Source organism: Myotis myotis, unplaced genomic scaffold, assembly GCF_014108235.1.
Source record: "Myotis myotis isolate mMyoMyo1 unplaced genomic scaffold, mMyoMyo1.p scaffold_m19_p_16, whole genome shotgun sequence".
Taxonomy (NCBI): Eukaryota; Metazoa; Chordata; class Mammalia; order Chiroptera; family Vespertilionidae; genus Myotis; species Myotis myotis.
Genome location: NW_023416320.1, coordinates 39,037,937 through 39,064,028, shown reverse-complemented (window position 1 = coordinate 39,064,028; position 26,092 = coordinate 39,037,937). Strand labels below are relative to the sequence as shown.

General features: G+C 51.0%; 1 protein-coding gene across 2 annotated transcripts; it reads left to right on the top strand.

Moving 5' to 3' along the window:
• The first annotated feature begins 1,663 nt into the window (after positions 1-1,663).
• SBSPON (somatomedin B and thrombospondin type 1 domain containing) lies at positions 1,664-25,769 on the top strand. Of its 2 annotated transcripts, XM_036338525.1 has the most exons (5): positions 1,664-1,955; positions 12,876-13,070; positions 20,714-20,804; positions 22,487-22,663; positions 24,187-25,769. In XM_036338525.1, exons 1-5 carry the CDS (start codon positions 1,742-1,744, stop codon positions 24,302-24,304), a joined length of 795 nt encoding a protein of 264 aa, XP_036194418.1. In that variant the 5' UTR covers positions 1,664-1,741; the 3' UTR covers positions 24,305-25,769. The 2 variants fall into 2 exon arrangements, with proteins under 2 accessions (XP_036194418.1, XP_036194419.1); XM_036338526.1 differs by lacking the exons at positions 1,664-1,955; positions 20,714-20,804 and adding an exon at positions 10,817-11,067.
• Positions 25,770-26,092: the final 323 nt, after the last annotated feature.

Sequence of the window (26,092 nt, the reverse complement as noted above, 5' to 3'; positions counted from 1 at the left end):
GGAAAAAATATCCTCAGGTGAGGATTAATAAAAGCAACAACAGAAAAGTGAAAAAAATAAGATTTGAGGAAGCATTTGGCACTTTATGTTCAATTCTCGTTCAATTCAACTGGAACCATCTTCCACTCTCTGTATGTCTTTCTTTCATGTTTTATTCCTGAAAATGAACTTGTCAGTGAATTATTTTCCTTTGTACTTTTTCTGGAACAATCCCAGATTCTTATGGTGTTACAGAATACATTGAGCTCAAGGCCTTCCATAAAGCAGACAGCCTCAGGGAAGCAGTGAAGGATAAATTACATGAATGAGTCAGTACAAAGCTGCTAATAAAACCTACGATACAGGTGAAGGCAGAGGGTACAATTTGCTGACAAAGCTATTTAGTATTAACTACCAAGAACTAGAAATACAGAAGATAAAGAAGTAGGAATTATTTATTTAAATTGCAAAAAGTAACAGAGACTTAATGTAAAGAGGAAAACAGGAATGAATTTCCAGCCCTGACACTTATTTATGTAAATAGTCACAAAGAAAGAACTTATTTTTTGACGTAGGACTGCATTTTCCTTAGACAAATAGGAAAAAAATTACATTATATGTTGGCCAAACTTGATCGGTGATTGGAGTTCCTAAACACAATTCTTTTACTGTATTAAATCTTTTCCATTTCACAACTTTTTTGCGTGTTTTTAATGTTTGATTACTGTATTGTGTTACTGCTTTTGTAGTAAAGTTTGTTTTCTACATGTGTTACTTTTCTTTCTAAAAACTAAAAAAAAATCCTCTTTGAGAAGTCTTTGTATAAGAAAAGAAAAAAAATAGTCTGTAAACGAATCAGATTTCATAGATTCATAGCTACAACTTCATGGTTTCTCACAAAAACCTTACTAGTTTAAATGATTTAGGAACATAAATTGAAATGAAACTTCTAGGATAATGTTTGGTTAACCAAAAAAGATGCAGAACATACATTTGGGAGGGAAGGTGGGGGAAACGTGTATGTAAAGTTAGGCCGGCGCTCTATCGAAGCGGGAGTTATTTCCGAGATGATGGACAGATCTTGGGGGAATCTGCTTGAACAGAGAGCGGAGCTCCGTTCAGATTTGGCGTCTCCTTCCCGGCACATCCAAAGAAGCCAAGTGGCATTTCCTCGGCAGGAAAACATGATCACAGGCCGCAGCAAGAAAGGATGCTTCTCTGGTCCTATCCCCATGTGGAGGGCCCGAGGCCGCAGGGGCCGCGTCCCGGAATAAGCACGGCGAGGGCGTCCCGGGGCCAAGTCAGGGTGACCCGCGCGCACTGCCGAGACCCGCTGGCTGCGCACGGAGCGCAGGCGTCCCCCGCCGCACAGGGACAGTGCCGCGCGCCGCCGTGTCCCCGGGCGCCTGGGCGCTGCGTTGGGGGCCGGGAGCGGGGGGCCGGGAGCGGGGGCCGGGCCGCCGGGCCCCCGAGCACCTGCTCCTCCGCGCGCTCCCAGGCGCTCCCCGCGGGCTGGGCCGGCGCTGCGAGCCCGTCGCGGGGCTCTCGGGAGGCCGCGCCGCACCTGGGCCCGGAGGCCGCAGCACCCGCCCGCGGGGAGGGGAGGGGAGGGGAGGGCAGGGCAGGGCAGGGGCGGTGCGGGGGGCGGGGGCCGCGCGGGGCAGGGCCGCGCGGGGCAGGGCGGGCCGCTCGCGCTGCTCGGGGCCGCGGCTCGCGGAGGCCGGCACTTGCTCCGAGGTCCGCGCGCCGCGGAGCGCCGGCCATGCGGTCCCTGTGGCTGGCGCTGTGCGCGCTGGCGCGCCTGTGGCCCGGGGCCCTGGCCGGCTGCGCCGAGGCGGGGCGCTGCTGCCCCGGCCGGGACCCCGCCTGCTTCGCCCGCGGCTGGAGGCTCGACCGGGTCTACGGGACTTGCTTCTGCGACCAAGCCTGCCGCCTCACCGGGGACTGCTGCTTCGACTACGACAGGGCGTGCCCAGGTGGGTGGCGGGGCCGCGGTGGGGCGCCGGCCACTCGCCCGCAGCCCAGGGGCACGGGGTCCCCTGGCAAGGACCGCAGCCCCCAGCCCCTTCCATCCAGGCGGGCCCATCCCTCTCTCCCGGCCAGCCCAGGCCCTCTCCGTCCACGTGCGCCCAGCTCCTTCCATCCAGGGGTTCCCCAGACCCTTCCATCCCGCTCCACCAGCTCCACCCTGGAGCCCTCCACCCGGCCCCTGCATCCGAGTACGCCCAGCTCCATCCGTCCAGGGCGCACAGCCCCTCCATCTGTGTGCACCCCGGGTCCCTCCAGCCCCGTGCATAGACACACCGCCCCAAAGCGCCCCTCCCGCCAGGGTCTGGATGGAAGGTGCGGGCGCCTTGAAGGGGCAGGGCCGACTCCCGCCTGGAGAGATGGCACTGGCAGGTGCGGGGGGGGGGGGGGGGTGAGGAGCGCCCCTGGGCCCGGGTTCCTCCGCTTCCATCCTGAGAACCCTCCGGGACCTGAGGGGTGGGTGAGGGTGGCGAGGGAAGGAATGTGCAATGATCCCACTCTGGGCCGAGGGCTTGCCCAGGGAAAGAGTTCTTGGCGGAGCACAGCTGTGCACTGGGCGTCGCCTACAGGCCTCTCCACCGGCAGGGCCCCTCGGCTCCCAGAGGGCCTGTCATCTAGGTAGTCGATCAAGATTTCTCTCTCGGGTTCCCGTTGGTTTCCGTCTTGCTGGTTTCCCTTCAGGGCCAGTCTTTTCCCCCCTTGCATTCCCCACAGCATCACAGCCCGGGCTGGGCTGTCCCCGCGCTGTAAGGAACGCAGAGGTGAAGGCAGAACAAGGTGCACCTGGGAGCGCGGCTCTGGGAAGAAAAGTAGCCCCACTCCCGCCGATCGCATCACCCACCAGCCGCCCAGACGTTAGGGTTTGCGCCAGGGCCCCGGTGTGGTGGGGTCCTCGCACCTCCCTGGGAGAGCGGCCTGCAGGGCCGGATCACTCCCTGGAGAACGGGGGTGGGGGGCGCCCCCGCTGCCTCCTCTCTCAGGGATGGTCCCCATGCCGCGGGAAGAACACAGTTGAAAACCATTAAGAGTTTTTGACCCTGATGGGAAGCTAATGATTTACCGACCGCTGTTGATCTTTTTGATAAGCTCTTTCCCTCTCCTGCTGGGAGGCCAGGGTATTTTACTACTAATGAAGGAGAAGAGTGGGCTCTTCAGGAAACGCAGTGCCTGGGCCCTGTCCCAGCCCCTCCTCGCAGCCCCCCTCCCCAAGCTGCTTCCTTGTCCTGTCCCGGGGTCTCCAGGGAGCCTGGCCATGTGCAGCCCTCTCACCAAGGCTCTCCCTCAACGGCTTTGCCTGCATTTCATTCTTGTTTTGTTGTTTTTAATCCTCACTCGGGGATATTTTTTCCCCACTGATTTTTAGAGAGAGTGGAAGGGAGAGGGAGAGACGCAGAGAAACACCAATGTGAGAGAGACACATCGATTGATTGTCTCCCGAATGCCCCCCGCAACCAAGGCCGGGAGCCTGCAACCGAGGTACATGCCCCTGACCCGAATGGAGCCCGGGATCCTTTAGTCTGCAGGCCAACAATCTATCCACTGAGCCACACTGGCTAGGGCCTTTGCCTGCATTTTAAAGGTAAATGCAGAACTCCTGTAGTTCAGAGCATGTGACCCGGACTGCAGTAAGCCCAGGACACAAAGATGACGAAGGCAGGGGCTCTGCCCCCTAAACATTCAGTCAAGCAGGCAAACACACATGGAAATGTGCGTGCAACACACTTGGTGCCAGAATAAGGGACCTAGAGGCTAGAGAAGAAAAACTCGAAGGACCAGAGGAACTCAAGGAAGACTTCCCAGAGGAAGTGGCAGGCAAGCCGAGTCCTGGAGGGTGAACGAGAGGTTTCTACAGGGGAAAGGATTTCTGGGAGCATTCCAGCAGGTCCCTGTGGGCGTGGGCCTTTTGTGCAGGCCCTGGGCAAGGCCCTGCAGCCACCCTGGCAAACGGGACAGGCCCGGTGAGCAGTTAGCTGTGGAGATGGGCACAGAGAGGGATGGAGCAAGGCAAGGCCAGTGTCCTGAGGAGACCTGGCTTCCTGTGAGGACTCACGCCGCTGTGAGCAGTTGCAGAATCCTCAGAGTCTGTATTTGGTCAAAAATAAATCCCTTGCTTTCAGTCCAGCAAGTAAAAATGTTTTTTAAAAAGCCTATAATTTTGGAGAGGGGGCTTATGGAGTCAGAAATACCAGGTGACCATACCATCTCTGGAAAGCCATCCAGCCTAATAGGAAAAGGCCGGGGACCGAAAAGACTCCTTGTTAGTAAAGGCTCTGCACCTGCGGTGTTTGGGGAAGAGAAGGAGAAAATAGAAACAGTTGGAAGTTGGCCACTTGGCGAGCCTGAGCCTGCTGAGCCCTCAGAGCTGAGGGTGAGAGGGCGGGCACCGCGGAGCTGACTGGGGGTCTGGAGAAGGTAGGAGGCTGCGTTCGGATTTCACAACTTCAGAGCTGCGGGCGCTGAGACTGCAGGGGGCTCTCGGGTCACCAAGTTCCAGGAAGGGACAGCGGAGGGAGAGCAGCACCCAGGCCGCCTGAGTTCAGGCTGCCACCGGCCAGGCCTGTGTGGGCCAGGGCACGGCTAGTCTTCATACCCAGCCAGCCCACCCAGGCTCAGCAGGGCAGAGCCCCGCTTCTGCACCCACATGGGAGCGTTCCGCCTCTGTCTGTTCTCACTCGGTGCTGTGTGCAGCCGGAAGCCGCTCTGACGGGTGGCGTTGCATGTGAACGAATACGGACTGTGTCAGAGCTCAGCTGCCTCACTTCTGCTCCTCCTGACCTTCCATCCTGATACACACGCTGCGGCCTGTGTGTGTGTGTGTGTGTTTTGGTTTTCGTTGGTGTGGCTAAAAAATGAAATACTGGAATGCCTCTTTCTAAATAGAAAGTTATTTATTTTTACTCAGTAAAAATAAGCTATTGGACCTATAGAATTACTGAACTGCCCCCCACCCCCAAATGTGTTCTGAAACGGTCTCAGAAATGCTCATGGTGGTGATGGCAAGGTTGTAATACCAAGGATGTCTTTTCACACACCCCCCTCCACCCCCACCCCTGCCCACCAAGAGAAGAAATTCTCCTTTGGCCTCATCAGGGATGGGAGGGGGCAGGCAGAGGAGGGGACAGATCGATGCTACCTGTCCGGACAAACTCCTGGGAAGGCTTGCCTCTCAGGCTCAGAACAGCCCAGTCTCTGTTCATGGCCGGGTTGCTAGTGCTTCTTTCTAAGACCACAGACGCAGTGGCCGCATTAGATCGTGGGTGCGCCACTCAAGGAAAGAGGAATCACTAGCCCACGTGGAGGGGGACAAAAACTGAGTAGCCCATCTGGGCCGGTCTCTCCTAGATTTATCGAGAAGGCAGGAAATCAACGGGCCAGATCTGCTGATGTCATATCTGCAGGAAGATGGGGCAACATACTTGAAAACACGGGCTCTGAAACTCACCCCAAGGAGGGGTGTCACAGTCCCGGATGGTTTGGAAAGTTGAGGCTTTACTGGAGCCAGAGTGGCCGAGGGACAGCGTGCAGCTCCCCCGCTTGCGTCTCTGCGGGGCCTGGCACCAGTGTTCAGCCTGCAGGACGTGGCTGCAGCCCTGGGCATGCCGTCAGGGGGGTAAAGGGGGCCAAGGCTTACCCAGCCTGTGCTCTGTGCCAGGCCCTCTTGGGGCACCTCGCAGCTCTAACTGACTTAGGTCTCATGCCCGCTGGGTTACACGCATACCTCGGAGATATTGCGGGTTGGGTCCAGACGACCGCAATAAAGTGAGTCACGATCTTTTTGCTGGTGGATGGTCTTGCCTTCAATTAAAAAAGCAAAGCCAGCCCTAACTGGTTTGGCTCAGCGGATAGAGCATCAATCAGCCTGCGGACTGAAAGGTCCCAGGTTCGTTTCCGGTCAAGGGCATGTACCTTGGTTGCGGGCACATCCCCAGTGGGGAGTGTGCAGGAGGCAGCTGATCGATGTTTCTCTCTCATCGATGTTTCTAACTCTCTATCCCTCCCTCTTCCTCTCTGTAAAAAGCCAATAAAATATATTAAAAAAAAAAAAAGCAAAGCCAATGGCTATGAAGCCCAATCAAGTGAAATGCAATACAACAAGGTCTGCCTGTATTCCTCGTGTTGGTCTCTTTCACAGACAAGGTATTCAGGGAACCAGGAGGTCAGAGGTTAGGCAATTTGTCCAAAATCACACCACTAGTAAGTCAAGGGGATCGAACCCAGGGACTCTGGATCCAGAGCCCGCACGTTTAAGCATTATGTTTAGGTGCCTCTGAGAAAGGAGGCTTTACTAGAAGCTGGGTGCTTGCAGGGGAGGCCCTACAGGTCCTGGTGGAGGAGCGAGCCTTCTCTCTCGGTCGACATGGGTTCCTCCAGGGCACAAAGCGTGTCCTGCTCCTCTTGCAGTTCCCTGATGGCTATCGCGGGGCTTCGATAACATTTGTCAAAACATGTGAGCCACCATTCCACGTGTTTTGACGTAATCTGTGGCTTCCAGGCACTGCCGGTGGGGTGTATCCACATGTCCTTTTAAAAACATTTTCTTCCTGGACTACAAAATATATGTTGCACAAAATTTGGAAAATATGGAAATGCGCCGAATAAGAAAACAACTCACCCAGAAACAGCATCATTGTCTTTTTAATTTGCATCCCCTTTTTTTCTGGGTTTACATGGTGCCTAAAATCCCATCTTCCTAATGAGGCAGCCCATTTCATTGTCTTGCTAGCATTTCAGCTCTTATCCAGTCAGTGTGTGGAAAGGAAAATCCCCAACCCTACAGGGGCCGGGTAACGTGGTTTCTGCAGGAGGAAAGCGACATTGGTCATTGTATTGGAGCCTTCTCGCGGGGCACACAGTCAGTTGGACATTGTGGTCTCATTTGACCGTCAGAGCAGCTCTGCTGAGGTTCCACAGAAAAGGACGTACACATGGAGACGGAGACAGATAAAGGCAGATCACAACGGTTTGAAGTTGTGTCATGGGGGGGGGGGGGCGGCGGGGGGGGTGTATGTGTGTCAAGGGATCTCATTTGCTTCCCCAGAACGTCAGCCAGCAAAAGCCACGCTGGGGGCCCAGTGTACAAAGGACGCTTCCTTAGGAATGAGTAGGACCGGCTGCACTTGATGTGAGGGAGAAGGCGCTTGATCCTGGGTGGCCATCAGCTTCGAGGTTGGCAGAGAGCCAAGCGGGCAGGGCAGGGCCAGATGACAGGGGGGAATGTCTGAGGGCCAGTGACACAGCGACGTGAGAATACAAGCAAGGCCTTCCATTAAAACAGTCCAAATGCAACCTGTGTTTATGATGTGAAGGCTGCTGGCTGTCCGCTCAGGTGGTTGGTGTGTGTGTGTGTGTGTGTGAGGGGGGGGTGTGTATTTGGCATCATCAAGAAAAGCATTAGAGCCAGGCTGGTGTGGCTCAGCGGTTGAGCGTCGACCTATGAATCAGAAGTTCACGGTTCAATTCCCGGTCAGGGCGCATGCCAAGTTTGCAGGCTCGATCCCCAGTGGGGCGTGCAGGAGGCAGCTGATCAATGATTCTCTCTTATTGATGTTTCTGTCTCTCCCTTCCTTTCCCTTCCTCTCTGAAATCAATTAAAAAAAGAAAAAAGAAAGAAAGGCGCCAGAGAAAAAGATTTGTCAAATTACCCTTTGGGATCTAAAGACAGAATAGTGTGTCTAGTTCTGGCTGCCACAACTCTCCGAGGCTGTGGTGGGCCTGGCGAAGGTCAGTGGTCATTTTGAGGGCGGGAGTGTCTATAACAGTTGGGTCCAAAAGCTGGAGTCATCAACCTGAAGGTCGTGCGGGAGGGCAGGGGCCTGCTGAACAGGAAGTCCATGAGGGCACAGAGGAGGTAGCATATTTTTCTGCACCATATTCTGAAATTCTTGAGTGAGGGAATTTTGGCTCAGATAAAAGGAAAAACCACTTCACACCACAGGTAGTAAAATTAAAGAAGCTTGTTACATTCAAGACGTGGTGCTGGCAGGAGAGAGAAATGGATGGAGAAGGATGAAAAGAATGTGTGGCTGCCAGGACAAGCCGGGACCTCCCTAACCTGAAGGCACAGAAAGCACTGCTCCGCCCTAACCGGTTTGGCTCAGTGGATAGAGCGTCGGCCTGCGGACTGAAAGGTCCCGGGTTCGATTCCGGTCAAGGGCATGTACCTGGGTTGCGGGCACATCCCCAGTGGGGAGTGTGCAGGAGGCAGCTGATCGATGTTTCTCTCTCATCGATGTTTCTAACTCTCTATCCCTCTCCCTTCCTCTCTGTAAAAAATCAATAAAATATATATTAAAAAAAAAAAAAAAAAAGAAAGCACTGATCCTTCCAGGGACACCCCCACCCCTCCCCCCCAGTCCCACCCCTACCCCCCCACTCCCCACCCCCAGCCACCGCTGCCAGGAGAGCGCACACAGCTTTGGGCCGGTTCAGAAGCCCGTGCTTGGGGCTCTGGAAGTCTCTCCTGTCCTTCCCACTCTGGGTCTCTGTCAGCGCTTTGGCTTCTAACTAATGATGTGAGCAGAGCAGAGTCTGTTTCAGGGGAGAGTGTTACTTAGGAAGGAGGAGGGACTTGCCCAGTGAGTGCCATGTCCCCTCCCTCCCTCCCTTCCTCCCTCCCTTCCTTCCATTTTCCTTTCTTTCTTCCTTCTTTCAATCCTTCCTCCTCCCTCTTCCCTCCTCCTTCCTTCTTTCCTCCCCTCCCTCCCTCCCTCCCTCCCTCCCTCCCTCCCTCCCTCCCTCCCTCCCTCCCTTCCTTCCGCAAATATTTTTTGAGTACTTACCAAGTGCCAAGCACTAGGCATGAAGTGAAAAACTCAACAACAATAAACAAGCGTAGCATATAATATGTAATTATGAATCTTGGAGATGCCGGAAAGCAAAGCACACAGAGCTCTGGGAGGAAATGGTTGTGAGGGGTGTGCAGGGGGCTGGCCGAGAAGGACTCCCTGAAGAAGAAATAATTCATCTGGGGCCCAAAGGGTGAGCCGAACCCAGCCGTGCCCAGTGTGGGAGGAACATTCCTGGCAGAGCGAAGGCTCCAGCGTGTGAAAGAGTTCGGTGTCTTCCAGGGGTCAGGAGGCTGGCGTGGCTGGAGCTTGGCACGGAGGCAGTGGGGGGTGGGCTGGGGGGTCCAGGTGTGAGTAGAGGGGCAGGCACAGGCCGGTCACAAACCGCAAGGAGTTTGAATTTCATTTCAAATCAATGGCAAACCACTGAGGAAGTTTACAAAGCCATCTGTTCGTTCGTTCGTTCATTCATTCATTCATTCATTCATTCATTCATGGAAGATGAGTGACACATCTTTAAGGTCACTGGACATGGCCATGACTGGATACCCTGTTAGGACATATGAAACGTGCCCTTCTCTTGTGCACAGATGTGTCTCTGAAATGCGTAACGTTTCCGTCCTGGGCCTTTGACGTCTGACAACCAGAAAGCGCTTGAGGAGGGGGACTGGCTGGTGCCCAGGAAGGGCCGGTTCCTCCTCACACTCTGGGTCTTTCCATTGTCTCACTCCCAGCGACTGTGATTTGCTGTGTGTCAGATGTGAATCGGATACGCTGAGAGGGGGCGGACAAGGACACTCACCGGACAGTTCCGAAGGAAATGGTGTCACGCAGCCTGATATATGGCTCGCGGTACTGAATCTCAGAGGTTTCCGCACTTCCCCCGGCCTCCCTGACCAGAGATCGCTCGTGACCTCGGACGCCTTCCAGTCCCAATCACCAAAAGTTCACAAGTTAACCGAGAATAGGTGTGTGTGTGAAGAACAGGAATGAGTAGCTCAGATGAAGCTTCCAGCTCAACATGCTCTGTGGAGCAGCCTCTGTGAACGCCGTAGTTCTGTGGAAACTTGTTTCCTTTTGTCTTACCACCCCGCCACCGAGATGGTGGTGTTCTGGGCCCCAGAGCGTTCGGATTCTCTTTATCGGGACAACAGCCCATAGCATCTTGCCAAGGACTGATTCAGTCATTTTGTGCTTTGAGGATTTTCAGTGGGTCAAACTGAATAAAATAATAGACATTGGGCATGAGACACAAATGCTGAAGAAACACTGGGAGACCAATTTCAGCCATACAGCTCTCCCCAGTGCCATCTTCTACCGCATGGATGGCGTGCGTGTTACCCAAGGCCATATTACTCACTTCTGTCATGTCCGAATGTTCATATTTGAAACAGTGGAATATGAATATATATATATATATATTTTTTTTTTTTTCAGAGTAGCAGGGAGAGGGAGAGAGAGATAGACACATCAGTGATGAGAATCATGGATTGGCTGCCTCCTGCACACCCTCTACTGTGGATGGAGCCCGCAACCCGGCACGTGCCCTTGACCGGAATCAAACCCAGGACCCTTAGGTCTGCAGGCTGACGCTCTATCCACTGAGCCAACTGGCTAGGCAGGCAACAAGTATATTTTTTAAAAAGTGTAATAGTAACTGTTGTTCAAGTCTAAACATGAGGGCAGGATTAGCTAGATTCAGAGATGAAGAGATTTGTTTGGGTGGCAAGAGATTTATTGAAAAATGAAGGACAGCAGAAGCCCTTTCCACACAGCTCCTAGCTCGGCTGTCTCTTTAAATACCTTGTGGTTTTTTTGGGCCGTTTTCATCCCGATCCTGAAGATAAAAAGGGAGAGGCCAACAAGAGAGGACGGGAGCAGGAAACGACCTTTGCTGAGTTTCCAAGGATCGTGTGTGTGTGTGTGTGTGTGTGTGTGTGTGTGTGTGTGGTGGATATTGGGGACGAGTTCTGACGTGGCTCATTCTTGCTGCTTTAGGTGGTTGGCCTATGAGTCATGTGATAGCTATGAGTTTTTAGATGATTCATAAAAAGATTTTAAACCAGTTTGGAATTTTTGAGTCACTACCAGGTGTTTATGTTGGGTGGGACCCTTTTCGAGTCAGGGGTAGCTATGTGCTTGCGGCCAAAGGACATGTCTTCCCAGAGCCTGAAGCTCCAGTGTGCAAGTTGGGTTTTCAAGTACAAGCTGGCGGAAGTCCAAGCCAGGTTTCGGAGAAGCTAGGGTGCTTTCTTGGTGAGGTCTCTGCAGACTCGTGAGTATGAGGGTGAGGGGGAGAGAGAGCCATGTTTCATGGCAGAGAAAGAGTGTTGGCACCTGGTGTCAGAGGTACATAGATCTCCTAGCCCAGTGGTTCGCAACCTTGGCTGCACATTAGAATCACCTGGGAATCTTTTTAAAATCCCGATTTCTGGGCCTCATCCTCCGGAAATTCTGTTTCTTTGTGACTAATGTTGTGGCCCCACCCCATAACAAAGAAACAGAATTTCCGGAGGATGAGGCCCAGAAATCAGGATTTTAAAAAGATTCCCAGGTGATGCTAATGTGCAGCCAAGGTTGAGAACCACTGTTCTAGCTTCTTGTTCTTGTCTTATATCTGATTTCAAGTCCTGAAATAATTCATTTCTAAACCTCATACAGTCCTTTTATAGACTCACCAGTGACCCCGTGCACAAAATTTGTGCACATTAAAAGGATATTAATTAGAGGAAATATTTTAATATTGCTATTTGCCCTTTCTTTATAATGGAAGTGTCAGAGATGAAAGAAAATGAGTAAAATGTATAGGAAAATCTTCCTCCTTTCAGAGTCTGGGGCGCGCCACGGGAACCAGAGTCAAGTCCCCGCCCACCCACGTGCACCTCGAAATTGCGAGAGACTCAGACCATTGGGCTAGATCCAGACCCGGCCAGCTCCAACCCAATCAAGCCCCACCAGGCGGTGGGTGCACCTTGAGGTCCCCCATCAAGCCCCATGGGCAGAGGGTGCAGCCTCAGGTCCTCTGGCCCAGCGCTGGGGCAGGGGTCGTGGCCTGAGGTCCCCCATCAAGCCCTGCCAGGTGGGGGTGTGTGGCATGAGGTCCCCCAGCCTGGTGCCAGGGTGTGGGGCATGGCTGTCAAGCCCCACCAGGTGGGGGGGGGGGGTCGTGCGCAGCCTTGGGTCCCTGCTGATTGCTCGTTAAGGCTCATTACGGGTGCTTGGCCTCTGATGTGGGTGCAGCCATCTTGTGTTATGGAATCCCTCCTGCGCTGTGGGCGCAGCCATCTTGATTGTTACGGCATGACGGTCAATTTGCGTATTCCCTCTTTATTAGATAGAAGAGTAGGACTTTCAGTGGGAAAGCTAACTGTGCAACCACCTGGATTTCACAGTCATGGGCAGGAATTAACGCTCCAGCCAGATTCTGGGCCTGACTCTGCCCCTTCCTGGTGACCACGATGCTTTGACCTCTGCGGGCCCTGGTGGCTCATCTCTAAGCTGGACACCTCTCATGGTTCATGAGTCCATGAACCGCGGAGGGTGAGGATGAGCAGCCTAAAGTGAGGGGTCCCCTGGTGTGGCCCTAAGCCTGTGTCTTCGGCAGACACATTGGCTGAAATTCCCTGGGCAGGTGATGGGCCCGTTGGCGGGTGATGTAACACTTCTTGTTTATGCTTTTGTTTTTCCCTTTACGGTGACTGTAATGCATGTGTGTTACTGTTACAATAAAAAAGTACTGGCCAGGGGAGGAAACAGTTAAAATCAAGACTAAAGTAAAAATCCAAGCAAAGATCTGATCTAAGCCCGGGGAGTATGAGGAAGTAGGCCTCGTCTCTTTATTCAGGTGTGTCCCTGGCTCCGACCCACCTTCCGGACCCGAACCTGCGACTGCCTCTGCGAGGCCACCGGCTATCAGTTAATCATCAGGGCAGGGGGTCAAGGTCAACGGGGCCCAGCTGAGAGGGCGCCTCCGGATGCTGGCTCAGCCAGCGCGCATTCCCGTGGGGGGATGCCTCTCAGAGCTGGGAGGGAGCAGCTGGGCAGGCTGGGCTCCCCGGGTGACCGTGCCCCCATGTTTTGCAGCTCGCCCGTGCATCGTGGGGGAGTGGAGCCCCTGGAGCGGCTGCTCGGACCAGTGCAGGCCGGGGACCCGCGTGCGGCGGCGCCTGGTGCAGCAGGAAGCCCTGAACGGCGGCGCGCCCTGCCCGGCCCTGGAGGAGAGAGCCGGCTGCCTGGAGTACTCGACGCGGCGGGGCCAGGACTGCGGCGGCGCCTTCGGTAACGTCCTGCGTGGTTTCCATCGCTGGGGCCCCTGCGGGGCCAGGCGCCGGGCAGGGAAAGTTCCAGCGCCGCAGCGAGTGGGCTGGGCCGGGCGGGTCTGCAGGGAGCAGATATGATGAAGTTCAGGAAATGCTGGGTGGAGTTACCGGTCAGCTGCATCCATGTCCCCAGCCCCAGCCCTGCTGTTTCCTCGTGTGTTTATAACCCAGCCGTGGCCCCTTCTCCTGGTGCTGGGACTCAGTGGTTGGTAGAAACTCAGCCAAGCGGTGGCGATATTTCACGCAGGGGAGGGAGTGTCCCCGAGGGATACTAGTAAGTCCATTGCACCTTTCACTGTCATTCCTGTTCGTCGCCAGCGCGCGCATGCACGGGGAAATAGTAGAAACCTGAGACTCTGCTAAACGATGATAGAATGATTCTCTTGGAAACACCTGCCCCAACTAGATTGGGGCTGATGGGATCAGATTTGTAGTTTGAAAAGATTATTGTGGTTGTGGAGGGGCCAGGAGTCGGCCCCTTGGGGAGTCAGAGCCACATGAAGCTCCCCAAGAAACAGGCAGAGGCCGGTGCCCATGTTTGGATCTGGATGGGACCCGCCCGAGCAAAGCACTGACTCCCAGGAGAGCGTATGTTTTTCATAGGAACTTGGAAAATTTCAGGTCGGCGTCCTGCTCGTTAAGCCATTGTGTTCCTCTTTCCACTCCACACACGGATATTCCCTGAGAGTCTGCGGGTGCGGGCCCTGGCGGTGCCAGGGTTACAGTGGCGAGAAATGGTGACCAGGAGCCCACTGTCATGTAGACACATCACTGTCCAGTGGGAGGCGGAGGTGAGCACCGGCTCATCCTGGGAAATTGATCTCGTAAAGTCACAGCTGTAGCTTGGTCCAGCTGGTAGGGATCGCGTGGGTGAGAGGCGTGGGCCTTCAGAGTGTGTGTTAAGCTGATTTCCCCTGGTCTTTGAGGGTTAGGGGAGCCATGGAGGTGGGAAGGGAGGGGCGTCCCTGAGGATTGGGGGTGAGCGTGGGGAACCAGAGAGCCAGGTAGAAGGGCTTGGAGAGGTCGGGCCCCATCTCGGGAAAACGTGACCACGAGCGGCAGGGACACATAAGCTGGGCGGGCGGTCCTGGGGCAGGGCTGCCAGACAGGGACGTATGCCCAGAGGCTGTGGTGGGACCACCATCCTGAAGGAAAGGGGAGGGACCTGCCAGGGCCTGTGTCTAGTGATGTCAGCGGAGCAGCACGGCTGGAGTCTCGGGGCCACAGAGCGGCCAAGGGCCAGGGCCAGGCCAGCTTGGGTCTTATAACCACAGGCGTTAGCTTCTCACCGGCCTTTGGATGCCGGGTGTGGTTTCACAGGGTCTGCAAACCAGGCTGGGCCTAAGTGGCTAAAAATCTGCTTGTTTGGCTATTTTTAAAACAATTGGATGCGTAAAATTTTGAGTTTGGTGCCAGTCGGCTTTGGAGCTATCAGGTTTCAGCCTGCATGGGGGAGTGAATGCCTAGGGCTCATTTATGTCACACAGGGAAGTACAAGAGGCCCCTTTGTAGAAGCCAAAGGAAGGCCTGGGTGTGGGGGACAGTGGAGGAACCCTCTCCCCCTTTCCTCCCAATGCAGGGCCTGGGAGCGCCCTGGCTAGGGTTCTGGTCTTTATCATAAAAGCCTTGGGAAACCACTAGGGTGTTTTCTTCAGGGACCGGTGTGAGCAGGTCTCGATTTGCAAAGATCGCCCTGGTCGGGGTGAAGAGAAGGGCTGGGCGGGGGGCGCCTGCCATGGCACATGGTCCTCTGAGGCACACAGGGAAAGCGTTTGGTGCTCGCAGAAACCAAATAGGACCGAGCCACATCCCGCCCATCACTCTGCAGAAAAGGCTGAGGAGGAAGCTGTTCTCGGGCGTGAGCGGCTTAAAGACCTGTCAGGAAAAGCCGCCGCTCCATTCCTTTACCTCCTGTAGAATGAAAGTGCACTTAGCACAATAGAGGTTCTTTGGCAGAGAAAATGGTCTGGTTTACCCCACATTGTGAATGGTGAATGTCTCCAACATTGACTTTCCTATTGGGATGTCTTGGAATTGATGATCTTGCCACAAGCTGGTCAGGGAGGACAGGACACTTCCAACATTCCACTCTGGTGGTTCCTAAGGTGTAGTCCTGGACCTCGGCCCCACCTGGGAAGCTGTTGGAAATGCAGGTTCCTCGGTCCCACCCAGACCCACAATCACTGGGGCCGGGCCCAGCCCTGCGTTGTCATGAGGCCTCCAGGGGATGGCGTGGCGCACCCAAGTTCAAGGACCACAGCTCTGGCCCAAGCATGGGCCCATGGTTCCCCCAGGCCGCTGCCTCGAGCTGGATGGGTAGCTGAAGGGGCTGCATCAGGGAAATTGGGTAAATCGGACCATTTTCTCTACCAGAGAACCTCTATTATGCTAAACGCATTTTCATCCCACAAGAGGGAGGTGATAGGGGATTTTCCCCCACTTTACTTGACTAAATGACCCCCTTTCCCAAGGGGCATCTCACTAAGTCACTAGTGTTCCGGGGAAATCACGTTGGAAAATGATGGACTGTCGGGGAACACAATAGGGAAATGAGATGATGTGAAAATCCAAGGGGGTGGGGTCTTCAGCCTCCCAGTTTCACCCCAGTGCCTGTGCCTTCATTTGCGTGTTTTACTAAGACTCCCTGAGTGCTGTGCTGGGTGTGGAGGTGCCAACTTGAGTGACAACTACATCACAGGCAGTTAGAGCTCAGGGTGGTGAGTGGCATGACCAATGGACGTGCAGATTGGTGAGGGAGCGCTCACCTCTACCTGCAGCTCAGCCCTGCTGCGTGGTCACCTGGGTGGGTGTCCTTCCCCTCCCTCCCAGACCTCGGGTTCGCAGGGCAGGAGCCCTTGTCACATGGCACACTGACCCCTCCCATTTGCGTGGCAAAGAGTGTTTGTAGCCAGTATTGATTCAGTCTCCAAAGCGATCCTGTAAGAGAGGGAATGTGCTTTCTACCTCGGCTGAATTACCACTAACGAAGTGGCTCACAGTAATGCACCTTTACCTCTGCAGTGCGGGAATGATCCAACCAGGCTCGCTGGGCTCAACCGAGCCAGTCAGGAGCTGTGCTGCTTTCTGTGGGGGTCGGGGGAGGGGGGGAGGAGGATCGTTTCCTGGTGGAAAGGGGTCCCTGCCATTAGGGGCAGAAAGCTCAGTGGGACTGTGACCTGTAGTTATGTGGAAAGCACAACTTGTAAGCGATGAACTTGGATACTTAACTGAGGGGATCTGAAAGCAGAACGTAGAAGGTGGGGTCGGGTTCTTCTTGCAGGGGGGGTGGGGAGGGGAGAGAGAGAGAGAGAGAGAGAGAGAGAGAGAGAGAGAGAGAGAACGAACTATTCACCCCACCGGGAGCAGGACGTGGTGAACTGGGGGACTTCTCAGCCTCCCTGAATGGCAAGGCACTCAGGAGACGTTGGAGACAACCACCCTCGTGTGGTTGGCTCACCTTGGTCAGTGCCGCAGGAAGTTAGAGATGAAAACGCCACAAACTTGGTGACTCCAGCAGCTGAAAGGCATCCTCTTTGGTTACTGAAGTCAGAAGCCAGATGGGGCCTCACGGGGCTACATAGGTGTGCCTTTCCCATCGTCCACGTCCCTTTCCCCATGGCCGTGCTTCCGTCTCCACAGCAACAGCTCGCCTCTACCCCTCTGCTCTAGTGTGGCATCTGCCTAGGACTCCCCTCTCTTTCTTCCACTTTTAAGGACCCCTGTGATTACACGGGCCCAGCTCCCTGGACAATTCAGGAGACTCTCCCTATTTTAGGATTGACGGACCAGCACCTTAACTCCTCATTGCCCTGGGACCTGACGTATGCACAGTGTGGGGGGGTCAGGGCGGGGACATCTTTGGGGAGGCCACTGTCCTGCCTGTCATTATCCTTGGTTTGCACAGGACATGGGAGCTCAGAGAGGTGACAGCATCGGCGAAGGGCCACAGAATTCAAACCTGGGTCTTGTGGCTCTAAATCCTGTGCTCCCCCAGCCCACACACTTGGTATTGTTTTGCTGTTAACCATTAGAGTTAAAATTGCAACTACAGATTCTGGTTAATGCTAAGTAGAAATACAAAGGCCCCGTGAGGCCAGTGAATACAACACAATCGCCGACATGATCTTATGATCAAGTAGCTACTTGCATTTTCCTGTTTCATTCAATGCATATTTTGACTCTGTTTATCCTAAAAACAAACCCAAAAGCCATACGATCGTATCCATTGCACACACTGACAGTTCCATATGTGTGTTTTCCTCCTGCAGGGAGGTGAATGTGCATGTGAAACTGCTTCCAGGCCGGTGCCGTTGGCTAAATTTCCTTTCTATTCTGTTTTTACCTAAATTTACAGGCCAGGGGTTCCGAGCCTGCTGCCGTGACACCCCACTGTGTCCGAGGGCTTTATGAAATTCTCAGATCAAATTTACTTTCATGTTCAAAGGGAGTATGTGCGGGGCCACGCTATTAGGAGTGGAAGTTGTAAAAGCCAACAATGGTAGGCTGGTGGGATGCCAGGGAAGTTGGCCAGAGCCTGGTCACCAAGAATCTATGTTCGAATGCTGTTGCCAGGAAGGCCAGAGCAGGAGGAACTGGCATTGACTGAGTCTTTGTTCTGGGCACCCAGTGACGGACTTCCACACATAAGGAGAAGTAGGACTGGAGGCAAAAATAATTTCTAAATTACTTACCACCCCTCAGAAATGACAATGAGATTTGCGGGGCAGATCACGGTCCTGGTTCAGAGACCTGCAGGCCACCTGGCTCCTGGTCTGCTTGCTGAGGACTCCTGGGCGGGGAGGCACCCTGTCAGTTGGGCCGAGGGGGTAGGACACATAGGACACAGGGCCCAGCGTCCAGGGTTACGGGCCACCGTTTATCATGGGTCTATCCCCAGGGGCTTGGCACTGACCATGGCAGTGGGTCTTACAAAACCAGAAGCCACCTTCTGTGCTGGGGCCCTTGCTCAGTCATTTACTATTTATTTCCCCTTTAACTTCTGTGAGCCTCATCTTTTTAATTTTTTAAAATTTTTATTGATTTTTAGAGAGGAAGGGAGAGAAAGAGAAACATTTATGCCAGCTGCCTCCTGCATATTCCCTATTGGAGATCAAGAACCCAACCTGGGCATGGGCCCTGATTGGGAATTGAACTGGCAACCACTTGGTGGGTGCACGGGATGATGCCCAACAACTGAGCCACACAGCCAGGGCAGCCTCAGTTCTGTGGTGAGAAAACCGCCTAGAACACCTCTTTACAAAGCCTCCGTGAAGATGGGTGACATGACACTAAATGCGAGAGCTCTTCCTAAGCAAGGAGGTTAGACGTCCAAGGTGCCATCCCACGACAGACGTTCGTCGGCGCCCAATATGAGCCACCCCAGCTCCTGGGCCACAGCCCCCACCTCTCCCCTGGACTTCCCCTGGCCCAAGGGTTCTCAGAGCGTAAGGGCTAAAATTCTCCCCTGTCCTCCCTTAGGTCACTTCCCATACAGACAGTGATCAGGGACAGAGAGGGAAAGTGAAGCAGAATGTAAATGCTTCCTGGGAAATATGCTTTATAAGACAGTGCAACTTGTGATCTGCATTATAATAGAGACCACGAAGATGAGGAGTGTGGTTTGGAGACAGGGCCTGGTACCGCCCTGTTTAAACACAAGCCATGAACACATTTCTTACCTTCTCTGCACCACGATCTCATCTGCGAAATGGGAACAATTAGGACCTCAGAGGGTGCTGAGAAGCAAAAGAGCTAACCTGGGAAAAGTGCCTCGCGTTGTGCCCAGAAACTTAGCAGTGCGTCCTTGTTAGCTTTTATTTTTATCATTGCTAAAGCTTTTCTTGGGATTTTGTATTAGAAACTGGAGTCCTAGCCTTGCCCTCCACGTCCTAGCCCCTCTGTTCCCGAGCCTCGCATTAGTGCTTGTGCCTTTGGACTTTGTGGTAATGTACGCAGCACAAATTAGAAGATCAAGTAGATGTTTTGAGTAAAGAAACACACCCTGAAACTGTTACAGTTTGCTGGTAGGAAACATTCTCCACTTAGCAAACACACACACAAATTCATCAGAACAGAAATGAAAACAGCCTGTGGGAAAACCAAAACCCGTCAGATGTCTGTTTCTGAGAATTTGGTCTCAAACAAACAGAGAAGGAGCCTGACATTGTGCATTCAGTTGTTCTTTCTGTCTGTGGATTTGGAAGTTTAAAAGCTACAGTCACATTTAGAACACGTGTTGCGTTCTCTTTGGAAAAAAAATTAAGTGTCAGTGCAGCAAGGAAGCACCATGCAGCTGGGGCTCTGGGGCTTGTGCAGGACAGAGAGACCTTTCTGCTGGAGAGCAAGCACCAACCACGGGGACAGTCATACCTACAGCTCTTGGGGGCAAGTGGCTGCCAGGTTTTGGCCACTCTTGTCTTACATTCCCTAGGAATTTAAAAGTGACGCCTCACTAAGAAAATCTAGAACAGAATAGGGCTGCCACCTTGTGGCCGGAAGGTGCCAGGTAAAACGAACATGTAGGCTTGAAGCATCAATTTTGCCCGATACCCAATTGTGCCGTTTTGCTCATGTTGATGATGACGTTGGTACCCAGACGCCAACATCAGCCGGTACCTACTCTTCCTGGGTTGGTCCCGTTTCTGAAATGAAAGGGAGGAAGGGCTGTTGAGCATTTCAGCTGCAAGGCTCAGTACAGCAGAGGACCCTGGGGAAGGAGGACTCCTTGGTGGCAATGTGGTGACTTCATTCATTCTCTCACTGACCCCTTGCACACACACTGATTGAATGTGTAGGGGCCAGTTTTCCTTGCGTTGACAGCAGAGTGGAATCGGTGGTTATCTGCAGGGGCTACCTAGAGGGGCAGGTGCTGCCCTGGGCTTAGAGATGAAATAGGAAACACACAAATAAGCTAACAGAAGGAACAGAGGTGGGAAGAATTCTTGGCTCATTTTCTCTTCTCCCACCCAGAGCGTCAGGGTTGGGGTGGAGTGGGGGAGCAGTGACGGGGGAGGAGAGGGCACAGGGAGAAGGCTGCACTGGCTGGCACCTGGCAGCCACACCTGGGCTGTGCGGTTGGCAGTAAAGCTTCCAGGCTGTGGTTACCAGATGTGGGAAGCACTCACACTTCCTTCCTTTGCTTTCGTTTTTCCTTTCTCATTTCCTCTCTGGTCGTCCTTTTTTCCTCCTTCCTTCCATCCCTTTTCACTCCTTTGTCTTCTTTCCTTCCTTCTTTTACTTTATTCTTCTGATCTTTCCCATTTTATCTCTACATTTCATGTATAAAAATACTCTCTCCCTTCATTATCTCACTTTTTCCTTGGTTAATCCCCGCCCGCATTGTTCTTTAATTTCCTCTGGGCTGCTCCTACTGGCCCTTCCCTTTCCGTGTTGTTATTCTGCAGACAAGCCTGCTTATCCAAGGTCTGCAGCCCCTTCCCCACTCGTGTGTGTCCACAAATCTGTATCGAATGGGTCTGGGGACACTGACCACAGGCCTTCGGCTTGAGAAATGAGGGCTGTGGACAGGCTTGAGGCCAAGTTTGGGAAGCGTTGCCCTGAGTACTGCAGGCCTCAGGTGTTCACTGTCCTCCTGTTTTCCAGTCCCTGCCTTCATAACTACCTCTGCATTCAACAAGGAGAGAACAAGACAAGTTGCCTCCCCGCAGTGGCCGACAGACACACAGAATGCCAGGTAATTTGATTTTCTTTCAACTTGTCTTTTCACTTGTATGGTCGTCAGCCCACCAAAGTCCACGTGGCGTGCTGGGGTTTCCGGTTACTTGTTCAGTGCCTTTGGGTAAAAAGGACTCTACCTCGGAGTTGGGAAAGCACTTGTCCCCTCCCTGTTTTTGTTGGACTTTAAAGCTGCATCTGTCTCTGAGGTCTGACCCCCCAGAAATGCGCTATATAAAAACGGGGTGATATCCCGGTCAATCACTTGAAGGCTGCTCCTCTTAGTCTCTCTGGGACCATGGACCCTAGCACCTCCTCTTTGGGGAACTTGCAAGTGGCCCAGGCCGGAACTCGGGGGGTTTCTAGGAAGACTCATGGCACAGGCTGGGAGGAACCTCCGTGCTCACTCAGAGTCCACGCTCCTGCTGTCAGAGTAGGACACCAGGTGGCTGCACGTTCAAATCCCTACTGCCGCTCGCGGGTCACCCCAGCCTTTTCTTCTTGAAAGATGAGGCTGTCAATACCTACCACGTGGGGTTCTTATGAGAACTTAGTGAACATCATTGAAGAGGTGGCGGGTTGAGCTGTCTGGAGTCGATGGGAGCTGCACCATACTTTTCCTCCCTCAGTACTTTAAGGTACCTAATGAATGACACCCGCCGTTGTTAGATATCTTTAAAAAAAAATATGTATTTCTATTGATTTCAGAGGAAGGGAAAGGGATAGAAACATCAATAATGAGAAAATCATTGATTGGCTGCCTCCTGCACGTCCTCCACTGGGCATGTCCCAACCGGGATTCGAACCGTGACCTCCTGGTTCATGGGTTGACGCTCAACCACTGAACCATACCTGCCAGGCTAGAGATCTTCTTTGAAGCAGATGCTCCAAACACCTTCCATCTAACCGATTACAGCTCATAATTCTATGGACAAACACTAGCCACTAGCCCATTTTAGCATAGTTAGAACCTAAAAGGCAACATTCAGGGTTTTTACTCTGCTTTATTTCCCCAAAGAATAAAATTGTGTTGCTTTTGAGAACAAGACTCTGAAACATTCGCCCATGTCTGGGGCCCTCATTCTAGTCAGTGCGTGAGTTTTCCAAGCGTGGTATCAGGTGACACTAGCCTGTCACAGAAAGACACGACTCTGCTTCTCATTTCCTTTTATCTGTGATGTCCAGTATAACTTGTATGTTTGACTTCAAGTCAAAACTCCCGTCATTACCCTAGACTGTGATGAGCTGGGTGGGGTGTAGGGAGGGCCCTGGGGGTGTCTGAGGGACCAGCGCTCGCCTGGGCGTCAAGGACAAGCCTCCCTGGGACTCACATGTTCTTAGGCTCAATCAAGTTCTTGTTCAATTGATATAATTCCTTAAAATGTCAGCAAACTTATCAAGGGCGATTTTCCCACTGACATGTGCTTTTATACACAGCTTAGTGGTCAGGCCAGACAGGATACAGGATATCCGGATTTCTGCAGACCCATGGTGCCCAGGCAATCCAGTCATGGATGAAGAGCCTAGGTTTAAGGCAGTTGTCACAGTCCAGCGAAGGAGAACCGGCACGGGGCACGCTGCCCAGTGTGGGACCTGTGCAGCTCTGCCTGCTCCAGGCGGTCAGGCGTCCCCGGACGACAGGCTTCCTATAGGGCTAAGCCACCTCCAGAGCGAGTGAAATGGTTCCTTTTTCTGCTCTAGGTACTGCATGGAGTTCAAGACCGAGTCACTGACTCACCACTGCGCCAGGGAAAACCGCCCTCTGACGCGATGGATGCAGTACCTGCGAGAGGGGTTCACAGTGTGTGTGGACTGTCAGCCTCCAGCCATGAACTCTGCAAGCCTGCGCTGTTCCGGAGACGGCCTGGACTCCGACGGGTAAGCAGGGGAAAGGGGTTGAAGGACTTGTTACTCATTCGGAGAGATCTGTCCTCGGATGACAGATGACCAGCACAGGGCACATCAGGTGTGAGTTGGAGAGTCAACACAGGGAGTGAGGGGACTCCACTCCTGGCCACTCCTGAGTCCAGGCCCAGCTCCTCAAAACCCAAAACCCAACTGATCCAAAGACCATTAAATGCCTCTCTTAGGGTGGTGAGTTAAAATATGCAGATTTCTGAGCCCTGCCTGAATCTGCACCTTTAGGGGTGGATTTTTAACAATCTCCTAAGTTGGGGATCAGCGAGTATTTTCTGTAGGGGCCACATGGTCTCTGTCACAAGTACTCAACTCTGCACCATAGCATAAAAGCAGCCAGACACAGTATGTAAACTGATGAGCTGGGCTTTGTTCTAATATTACTGTGTTGGTGGGCACTGAAATTTGAATTTCATATTTTGATTTTATCAGCTCTTTCGAAATGTCTATAGAAAAGTGAGGGGTGGACTGGATTTGGCCCATGGGTTGTAGCTCACTGACCCCTGCCCAGATGGTTCATTTCCACAGCAGGGGTTCAGAACCACTTAGTGTAGTCATGAGAGCATGATTTGAGATAGTAGTGGTAGGCTCAGCTTTTTGGGGTCATAACCCTACAGAAATCTACAGATTGTCCTAAAGAATTGACCCTTGAACACATTTCACCATCTTGAAAAGCTATGCCAGTCCTATAACTCATTTATCAGTTAAATCTGATAACACTATTTGTAATTAAGAGAAGTGCTGGGCACGGATCATGGTTTTTAAGTATGTCAGATGGAACTGGTAAAAATACAGATTAGAAAGTAAAATATGGACCTTTCTAGTTACTCATTATTCCCAAAGTATGTTTTAAGGCTTAATAACTTGAATTTTCTTTTATTAGTCACTTGTGCCTAACAGCCTCTGTATTATTGAGTATACCATATGAACAGTAAAGTGAGTAAGGAATTCATATGAAAGAAAAACTTAATATTTAGACTTATTACTTTTTCTGAATACCTCATCCATATTTTGACTTGAAATGAATTTCTAATTTAATTTGTACCCATAAAGTACCTTAAACCCTGGCTGAGGTTCCAGTGACTTTAAATATAATAATTTCAATAATCTGGCTTTACTCTTTCTACTTCTCCCATTATTTTTTCATTATGGAATCAAAGAGTTGGAAAGGATTACAAGAGATGATTTGGTTCAGACCCCTCTAATTTAAACATACATGACCCAGGAAGCCGCTTTCCTTTATGTGGCACTTTATATACTCAAGTCAAGTAACAAATACAGTGACCTCAAATGAGGGTAATTGGTAATTTGTTTCAATAGAACCCAAAGAAGGGAGACTCAGTTTGCAATCATTTTTAAAAATTTCAATTTACAATGTACTTCAAAACTCCATGTATGATTTTTTTAAACTGGTATATAATTTTGTAAGTTAGAATTTTTAGTTTGCTTTAGGTGTAACTAACACTTTCAAAATATTGTTTCAGAAATCAGATTCTCCACTGGCAAGCAATTGGCAACCCTCGGTGTCAAGGAACTTGGAAAAAAGTTCGGCGAGTAGACCAGTGTTCTTGTCCAGCTGTGCACAGTTTTATATTTATATAGACCGCGAGGTAAATATCTCAGTCTGTTTGTAAACAGGCTAAATACTATCAAGTCATGTTTAATGCTTCATAAACCTTCAAAAATGGTGTGGCCGAGATCCTGAGACACGTCGTTGCTACACTCTGAAGGAGAAAGATCATTTAGGTGCTAATTTTCAAGAAACACAGCACTCAGTTGAGGACTCACCCTGAAGTGTCCTGTGGTTTTGTGTCCCTGACCTCCCACATAGTCTTCTCATTCAACAGGTGGCCCATGCAACACAAAATACATCTGTTTGCACTAGAATTACTACAACATGGTCCATTTGTTGGTAAGTTGTCATATTAGGGTATCCATGCTTTGAATCTTGCATTTTTTCCTCCCTTTTCTGTAATTTTCAAAAATGTATACAGATATATGTACACTCTCACATACATTTCTTATATGTTCTTATACAAACTCTGAAATGACTAATTTCAAGCAAAATGTCACATAATTTTCTACAAGACAAGCTATTTAAGATATAGCAAGCATTTTGTAATAATCCAATAGCTCTGCTAAAAATACTTATTTTGAAGAACTAGTTAATTGAAAAGATCAATGAGTTCCTTTAAATATACTTTTCATGATAAATTTTGACACCAATGACTGAAACAATTATGAAAATTCTACCATCATTAGAACCTAAGATTATTGCTAAAGCCTGAAACTGACCAAAATCATCTTTGAGTCAAATTTAGTTGAAGTGAACTCACTACTTATTTTCTATAGCATATCATAGTCATTTTCTTATGTTTGGAGTGGAAGGCAGAGGAATAGATTATTGAAGGCTGGGATTTTATTATAGATCCTTTGGCCTCGTACACATAGAGTATCAGTCTTATGTTATGATTGGAGAATCAGTGAGATGAAGTGGCTTAAGCATCTGGAATGCCAAGTGATTCTTCAAGTCGGCCACAGAACCAAGCCCGGCTTCTCATACAGAACTCGGCTTTGATGGAAAGCCAGACTATGCCAAAGACTGTGCTGTAAAAGCGCAGCCCTTTTCATTTTCTTTTTTAACAAATCTTAAATCCAGGATATTTTCTTTGAAAAACTGAATCTCAAGATTTAAACTGTATGAAATTCATTTGTATAAAATATTATACACTAGCAAATGATTTACATATTTCTCTGTACTTACCATGTAATGACAGAATGACAATTACAAGCTTAATAGAGATGGAAAATATTTAATTTTAATGTGGAGAGTATTCAATTTCTTGACTAAATATTCATTTAACCATCTGTGTGATTTTTGTGGTAAATTAAATTCTTCAGAAATTATTAATAAACAAATTTATGTCTCAAGGTTAAGAGTTCAGTATTAACATTTTATGATCATTTCTAACATTTGTCAAGCAAGGTTTTTGAAAATATACCTGGGTAATTTTCAATGTTACTTAAAATTTTTATACCAGTAAATAAACTGTTCACATTTTAAAAAGCTCTTTACTTGTTTGATTAGAAAATACCCAAATTTTCTGGGCTGGTCAGAGAATGAACAAAAGTTCACCAAAACAACCTTCGGAATTGACACTATGATGACTAACAGCAATAAAGCTATGATGTAGTTAAGGTTAACTATGTCATAACATTTAGCATATTTAAAATGCATAAAATCAAATTTTTACATTTAGTTTTTAATGCATAGCCATTAATTACTTTCATCTTATATTTTTGTAATTTCTATTCCTGAGAAAAATTTCATCGGCTAGACTTAACTATTAACAAGCATTTCAAAACTATTATTAATTCTTGCAAAGCCCA